General features: G+C 39.1%; 1 protein-coding gene across 5 annotated transcripts in view; it reads left to right on the top strand.

Annotated features, from left to right (window-relative positions):
- Window positions 1–2,584: 2,584 nt before the first annotated feature.
- CHIC2 (cysteine rich hydrophobic domain 2) overlaps window positions 2,585–8,791 on the top strand; it is a 40,970-nt gene continuing 34,763 nt past the window's right edge. The window contains exons 1-2 of one of the 5 annotated variants that reach the window (XM_006922502.3): window positions 2,624–3,017; window positions 5,108–5,115. In XM_006922502.3, coding sequence (XP_006922564.1) covers window positions 2,907–3,017; window positions 5,108–5,115 — 119 coding nt within the window. In that variant the 5' untranslated portion in view covers window positions 2,624–2,906. Of the gene's footprint in view, window positions 3,025–3,196; window positions 7,060–8,791 lie in introns of those variants that run through there. The other 4 variants (XM_015597594.2, XR_003043326.1, XM_015597595.2 and 1 more) reach the window with 4 other exon arrangements.

Raw genomic sequence — 8,791 nt, 5'->3', positions numbered from 1 at the left:
GAATGTAAAGGGGAACTGAAATGGACAGCAGTCCATTCAGCAGAGAGTAGTTGAGCACCTGAACACTGAGGAGAAAGATACTGACACTGAGGAGAAAGATACTGAGAGCGGGGGTTCATCCCTAGGAAACTAGGGGAGGGAGTTTGACAGGAAACTGGAGTCTGGAGGGTTGGGGGTGGAGTTTGGAATTCTCATGTCAACATCTTCCCTCACCCTCTGGGCCATGTTCCCAGGTCCCACACCCTTTGCTGGCTCTGACAGGCTTTTTTAGAGCAGAAAAAAAGAGCAAAAGAGGAAGAGCAAAAATAAAGCCGCCCCCACCTTACATTGATGCTGTGGGAGTTACAAAGATCTCTCTGTTGAATACATCTTAGAGTAGAACATTTCCCCCATACAAAACCAGTGTTCAGATAAGGCTGAGATTCTTGCAGTCCTCAAGCCTAATTAACTCATGATGTCCTGGAAATAGCACTAGTAACAATACAACTCAATTCAGTTAACATTTGCTGAGTGCCTTCTCTGAAGCATGAATTGTGAAAGATGCTAGAGGTTTAAGGAGCTATGAGTGACTTCCTCTGCCCCTGAGAAATTGTCAGCTATGTGATAATTTAGATACTTTGGGGCACCAGTCCCTTATCTTGGCCACTGTTATTACAGAAAGGTGTGTAGGCATGCCTAGAACAGACTGGCCTTCTGTCCCCTTGTTCTCTTTTCTCACCCTGCCATTTGCAGCTGCTCCTTCAACTGAATGTAGCCACTGGCCTCCTGGTTCCTGCCAAGAGAAAATTCAGGAGTTTAGCTTACTCAGTACACTGGAGTTAAAGCTTTGAGTTTGAGTATTCAATAGCCATTTGGCCATGGTAAAGTCACATAGGATCTCTGAAACTAAGGAATAAATTACATCCTCCTTGGTTACCTCACAGGGTTCTTGGGGAATATGAAATGATCTGTATATGCTTAATAAACATAAATCATCACATAATGCAAAAAAAACTGTGCTGATCCTCATAGAGTTGATTAGCTGGATGAGGCCTTAGAGATTCCCTATTACCACCCTATATTTACTGTGTGCCAAGCTCTCTTCTAAGCATTTTGCATGTATTAATCCATTTAATCTGCAGAGCTGCCCAGTGGGGTAGGCACTACTATATCCTCATTTTACACATAATAAGTGGCAGAGCTGAGAATAAAGGCAGTCAGGCTCCAGATCCCATTGTTAACTACCAAACCAAGCTGCCCTCTGTGTGCTTCATTAGTAGCTTCTGTATACTCTTCTGGGAGCACTGGACAGAATTACAATTGCTTGCCTTTGTGATAAATAAGCTATTGGAAGGCAGGGACTTTCATTTACACATACAAATATGTGCATGCACATGCGTGCGCACACACACACTTGCACAGTGCCTGCCACATAGTTGGAGCTCAGTAAACATTTGTTAAATGAATTAATGAATAGATGTCTTCTGGGGAGATGTACAGTAAGTCTAATATTTTACTATGTTCTTCCATTATCTTTTCTTGGCTAACTATGCTCATTTCCTTCAACCATTTCTGGTAGGTGATTGTTTGGAATTTCTCACTGTCCTCATTGCCCTCCTTTGCACTTTCTCAACTTCCACAATGACCCATCTAAAGTGATTTGCTAGGGTGTGAGAATAGTCTAACCAGTGCTAGGTCCCACATGACTATCCTTTTCTGACCCCACAATATATGCTCAATATCCAGGACTCTCAGGAGCCCACTCTTGCCCCTGAAATATTTGTATGCCTGGGCAACTTCTTGACTATGAAACCAATACCCAAGGCGACCCTTAGAACGTTACTAGTGGTCTAGGCAGGTAAGAGTAATCTATTAAACTCTTTCCTTTCCCTTTTCCCTTCCCTTCTCTTGTGAGAGGAGGAAAGAGATTTCCTAAGGTCTTAATGGACGAGGTTATGGTTGATGAGGGAGTTGGTGGAGGAAAATGCATCTTCCAATCTGAAATCCAGAGAATTTGTCAGTTTTGATTCATGGCATGACTACAGTGAGTTTTCTTGTGAGGAAAAGAAAAGCATCAGTATAGCTGGCCTCACATATTGGACTATATTTAAAAGGATGATGGGACAACATGCTTGAATTTGGGTATGTTTTGAAAAAATCTGTAGTACAGTGGACAAAAATATTTGTAGAGTGTGAGGTTCCTGAAATCGGGGAAGTACAGCCTCTGGTTCTGATCGTAGACTAAAATATTGAGAAAAAGCGAGATTCGATTATTAGGTAAACTGGCAATCAAACGAGCAATAAATTCTCTATTACAACCTGGGTTTTCATTTTCAGTTGTTTTGGTTAGAGATTACTTTGAACTACGTGCCCCACCGGACACTTCGAGCTCTGTTCGCCGAGTGGAGGTTAGCGCACCTAGTCCCCAGAGCCACCCCCTGGCTGCCCCGCGGCTCACCAGCTGGAGGGCGGGGCCGCGCCTCGGGAGCGGCGGGTGGAAGTGGAGGAAGGCAGGCAGCCTGGGAGCGCGCAAGGCCTCACGTATGCGCGCCCACGCGCCCACGCACCCGCCCGCACTCCCGGGAAGTCTCGCGATGCCCTAGCCGGCTGCTCCCGCTGCGGGTGGCTCTGGCTGTTGCTGTGGTTGCCTGAGTTGCTGCGGCGGCGGCGGCGGTGGTACTGGTGAAGGTGTCGGCCCTTGGGCGGATGTTGACATTGTATTGTTGTTATTGCTGACGGTAATGGCGGCGACGGCCGGGACCCCATCTCCTCTGTAGCCGGAGCCGAGACAGCCAAGAGCCAACTCTGCGGCCTCTAGCCGGCGGCAGCGACTCCCCTCAGCCTCCGCCGCCTCGCCACCCCGTACCGCGCGCGGCCCCAGCCCCTGGAGTCAGGCTCCTTTGGGCAGGGGGCCTCGGAGGCTCAGGATGGCGGATTTCGACGAGATCTATGAGGAGGAGGAGGACGAGGAGCGGGCCCTGGAGGAGCAGCTGCTCAAGTACTCGCCGGACCCGGTGGTGGTCCGCGGCTCCGGTCACGTCACCGGTGGAGGCCCGGAGGAGGGCGAGGGCGAGGGCGAGGGCGGGAGGTTCAGGGCTGGGTGGGCACCCCTTACCCCTGGAGAGCCCTCTTTCCTCGCTGTCCGTGTTGTGTTGGGGGCCTTCGGGAAAAGTAGACGAACAGGAAGTGAGAACTTGCTTTATTTTCATTTGTTTAGGTCTCGGAAACGGGGACAGACTGCTCTTCCTTCCCCACACACCCCTTTTAGCAAGCCCTGCAGGCCTGGGGCGATGTGACGGATCCCAGAGCGAAGGTTTTTCTTTAGGGTCTGCCTTTCAAGCTTCTTTAGGGACACCCCTTCAAGCTCCGGGTGGAAGTACACGTATTTATGAGGTCCCTCCCCCTTGTTTTATCATCCAGTTACGCTTTGATTCTTTTTCCTCGTCTGGGCCTTTGATCCTAGTGACTTATGGCTTAGAAGCCAGATCTGGGCCTTGTGAGACCCCAGTGACAATCGGAAATGAGTAGTAGTTCACTGCAATTGTGTGTGTTTCACACATACCCACAGGTCTCCCCAGTTTCTTGCAGTCAATTTCTGCAGAACGAATGCAAATTCCTGTAATTGTATATGATAAAAATGTATAAATGAACATACATTTTAAGATATGCAGAATGATACATGTTCACAACTTTTTATTTTTTTAATCTTCGTGATGGACACACTGCTCAGGTCACTGAGGGTTCTCTAAGTCCCTCCTTTGGGCATGAACTCTGGGGTGGCTTCTTCATTTGATAAGGGTTCCTCTAAATCCGTTTAGCAACATTTAAAAGTACGATATTCAAACAATAAGGAAGAAGAGCCTTCTGAAAGGTCATGACTAATAAAAGAATGTGAAGACTTGAACCAAATAATGAGCTGTCCGGAAGCAGGAAGTTTTGTAAAGTTTCTCTGAGTACAAAATTTCGTACAACTTGAACCATTTGTACACTTTTTCATTTTAGATCTCCTGTTTAAATCATAAATCAAACTTTCACTCTTGTCAGATATCTCCACGCTTCACCTTTTTAGTAAAATAAAAGGGCCAGCAAGTCTGAGACTGTAACAGTTTTCATTATATTTTGGTATAGAGTGAGTGGGATGTGCAATGAATAACTTACTGAAACAGTAAGACTTCTCATATGAGATTGTCAGCAGGATCCTTGCATTTCTCAATACATGATATGACCAAACATGTTGTTTGGGTATGCTTATATAATGCTTTGATTTCTTTAGCACCTATTAGTTTATATTCAGGTGACTTAACCAGGGTAAAAACACTGCATAATAGCTGTCACAGCGGCATGAAAAGAATGGAATTTATCACCACAATAAGTTACTTAGTGTTTTAACTGTCATCATCAGCAGAATTAAGAATTATAACCAAATATCATGGATATTAAATCTTTTAACATATTTCACAGAACTATTTTAGTCTTATAGCCTGTCCTTTAATTTTCAGTTTGACTTAGGAACTTTTCACATTGTTTTAAACCTAAGGGGTATATGGGTGCTTAAGGGATTTTCGAACTTTTTCATGTTATCTGCCCAAATTTCCCCCTACAATACTCATGTCAAAGAAAAGCAGGTAAAATTTTATTTGAAAAGGTGCAGCTATAGTTGTAATGTTTCCTCTGTTTAAGGAAAAGAAAAGGTAAGTACTTTGTTGAGTTAAACGGAAAATATAATAGGCAAATAGTGCTTAGAACTAAATAGGTGATCAGTAAATTTGATTGTATTTGGCTACTTAGACAGGTTTACAGGGTGGGAGAGAATTATTAGTGGTTCTCAGTTTTAGCTCCCCATTAGAATTACCTGGGAAGCTTTAAAAAAATACCCCTGCCTTGGGCTCAGACCAGGCCAATTGAAGGCCAACTAGCTGAGTGGGGGTCCCAGGTGTGGATAATTTTTTTAAAAAGTCCCAGTGGTGATTCTTGTAGCTAGGATTTCAAACCACTGTTCCAGAGTAGTATAAAGAGGAACTATATGCCACCAGTAAACAGTATTCCTTTCCACATTGGGAGTTAATATTTCTATGATTTCCCTCAACCACTTGCCTCTCTTCCTGTTAACCTTGGCACTAGGCTCTAGGTTGAAATGTAGTCTGCCATTTCTTGGGTAAATTATTAATCTGTGCCTCTTCAGTTAAGATAGGGATAGTTATAGTCCCTAATTTAAGTTTAATGAGGATTAAATGAGACCATACATGCGAAGAATTCATCACACTGTGTTACTCTGCTCAATAAATATTAGCCTTTGTTAATTTTCCTCTACACAGTATTCCACTTTGAGAGACATAGGTGTAAAGCACAGTACTAAGAAATAGGAACTGCCGTTTTTGAACCTGGCAGTGATTCACTTTAGTCTTTTTTTTTTTTTCTATTTCTAAACTATTTATGTAGGTTAAATTACTATGTGAAGTATTTCAGTGAGAATTATAAGACTCTGCATTGAAAACCTAAGCCTGTTTTGTGGTGACATAAATAAGTATAGTAATAGTAATACAAACCTTTTTTTTTTTTGATATGACTGTCACACATGATTCACAGGCATACCATGCCAAAGGTAGTCCAGTTAGCACCTATAAAAGTTTTTGAAATTAGTGCTTACCAGTTACTGTAACTGTTGAGCATGGTCAGTTTTTCTTGCCTTTAAATAAATCGGAAGTTTTTAAAATAGTTACAGTAAGACTGGTTAAGCTAATCACTACCTCTGCACCCCTACTTTTTTTTTTTTTTAACTAAGGAGCTGTTCAGAGCAGTCTTCCCTTACCAATTTGAAAGTAAATGATGGTGTAAACTGAATCATTTGTAATCCAGATCATTCTGAATTTATGGATATAGATTTATCCATATGTATTTTTCAGATTTCACTTTTGAGTAGACCTTTATATTTCTCCTCTTTTCCTCTCTACTTTGATATATCATATTTTAGTATTCTTACTTTATTTTAGAAATCACTATATTCTCATATGATATTATTTGGCATGTCATTTTAGTGATGTGAAAAAGTACGTTACTTTCTATTTTCCTACTACATAAGCAGGACTTGATTAGTTTGGGGCATAATCAGATTTTTGGAACATAAGGATGTAAAAGGTATAGTTTGCCTAAGCAAAGTCTATTTTATTGGGGTTTTTAATACAAATATTTTAATATTGACTCCAAATCAGACTTATACTTTGTACTTCCATAATTCTTTCTTGATATTCTTTTGAATGAGTATATAATATTATTTTTCATTGTTAGATTTGCATGTAGTGATGTGGAACAAGATGGCAGGTCCAACAGGGAGAAATCTTGTGCAGAAGCATATTTTGAGAAAAAGTGGTATTTGAAAGAAGAGGGAAATGATAAGTTCCTATTACTACAAAATATTTATATACATATAATTTAAAAGGCTTGAGTTCACACTTCAGTTAAAAGTAGATTTCCTGTTTGTGCATGGTGATGGGAAGGGGGTGTTTCTCATTTTATTATGTAATGAAGATGAGGAAAAAGGTAATTAATTTATTAGGTAGTATTGGCCAGATTGGTTAATATTTTAAAATTGTGGAGTTTTTTAACCCTCAAAATACATTTGTACAAAATATAATGATTTGTTGAAGACTGATTTTCCACAGTGATAATAGCGCTAAAAGATGTATTCATCTAAAATTAGAATTTAAAACTAGTTTTAGGCCAATATTTCCTAGCTAATTGATAATTATAACTGACAATATTTGCTCCTCCTATATCAGAATCAAACTTGGGACTTTCCTAAGGCATGTATAATCTTTGACTTCTAACTTAAATCTTGTCATAGAGCCAAGTTATTTTGCTGAGGTTTGTTTCTAATATTATTCTTTTTCTAATTCATTAAATTATCCTGTCTTTATGTACTCTCTTCTGAAGTATAATCTTGACACTAATAATTCCTTATTCTTCACCAGTTTTTATCACTGGCTGTGGATCATCACTCTCTTTGCTTGTCTTCGTCTCAGATATGCTGTGGAAAATTGAAAGGTTTAGAAATGTGACTTGAATAAAAATATCTGGCAACTACTTCGTAGTACAATAGGATCTTTACATAGGAAACATCACAAGAACACCTTAGTATTTATTGAACTTTCTAATGGTAGATTCAATAAAAAAATTGTCTGTCTTAAAGTGTATTGGTATTTCAAGACTGCTACTAGATGTTTTGGTTAGCAACAAAGAGACCTGAACATGATTTGCTCAGTTAACAGAATCACTTCAGTTAAACGGTTTTTAATGTCATGACTCCCACCTTCTTTCCCCCCACTCAGCATAATATATAAGACATACTCCATTTTAAAAGATCAGCCTTTTTGTTTTGAAATTCTTGTAGACCTCATTGATATTTCTCCACAAGGCTGTAAAGTTCTTTGAGGATTGTGCTTATTGGTCTTCATTTCTCCACTAAATATGCTGCCTGGAATATTATAGATCCTGAAATGTCCTCTACAGTTTAGAGTCTAAATAGATAAAGTAATTGCATACATTGGATGTCAGAATTGCCAAAGGAATAACTATTTCTTCCCTTTCTGTACCTCCTAATAATGAAGGCAAATGATATTTTACAGTAGAACTCTTACAGAATCACATTCAAAAGATAGATGGCTCCTCTTTATTTTTAAACAAAATTTGGTAACTGTGAGGAAATTGTCAAATTAAGGTAGACAATTTTTTTCCCCCAGAGATTTTTGGTACTCCTTGTAATTTGAAAGGAAATTAGTTTGATTTATAGTATAGCATCGAACATATCTTTGACAATACAAAGAAAAAAATACTAACCCTTTTAATTGGGCCAACTACCAAAACTTTTCAATGAGTAAACTCTTGATAAAATGAGAAATATGGTGGTAAATTGAAGTTATAGAATTTTACTGTATTTAGTTTTGAAATTTGCAAGGTGTTTTGGTCCAGACAGTTCACTGTTGGATTTCTGCCTACCAACAGATGTGAAATTGACTAGTACTTAAAATTTTATATGCCTGACTAAATGGAATACAGGGACTAAATGGTGAAAAGTAAATTATATGAAATTGTTTATAATAGTAAATAACCAAATACTATTATTCTAAATAATATTACTCTAAATAGTCTAAAGAATAATATTTTTTATTTTTGATTATTTTAAGTTTATTGGGGTAACATTGATTAATACAATATATAATTTTCAGGTATACATTATAATTTGACATCTGTATATTCTATTGTGTTTACCACCCAAAGAAGAATAATAATATGAGAGCTGCTTTTAAATTCCAACTTGAGTTTATATTCCTAACAGATTAAAAGCCAGGATATTAAACCAGCTATATACTCGGAGGGGACTCTTTTAAGTTTCTTTAGTATCTATGTTTGGTTTAGCATTCTAATCGCTAAAACTAAGATTTCATTCTCAGTAAAATTAAGCTTAGAGTATAACATGTAGCAACAGATGCTCTTAGGTATCCTTACTCTAGTATCTTCTGTGTAAGATTTTTTGTGCATGAGTTTTCATAATTTGTTTTCAGAATTTATTTATAAAATCAGATCTTACACCAGTGTTTTCATGTTCATGCAGTCTAGCCTCACCCCAGTGTAAGATTTCTTAAACTTGCCTGATGATGAGAATCACTAGGACATTTAAAAATATATACATTTTAGGTTCTTACCCCAGACATCCCCAACCAGAATATTTAGAGGAAGAGCCTAGGAACTTTTATTAATAAGAGCTTAAGTGATTCTCATATCAGACATATTTGGAAAGCAGTGTATGGTACTGTGG

The sequence above is a fragment of the Pteropus alecto genome, unplaced genomic scaffold (assembly GCF_000325575.1).
Source record: "Pteropus alecto unplaced genomic scaffold, ASM32557v1 scaffold57, whole genome shotgun sequence".
NCBI lineage: Eukaryota > Metazoa > Chordata > Mammalia > Chiroptera > Pteropodidae > Pteropus > Pteropus alecto.
The sequence above is the reverse complement of the archived record's forward strand: the minus strand, read 5'-3'. Positions and strand labels throughout refer to the sequence as shown.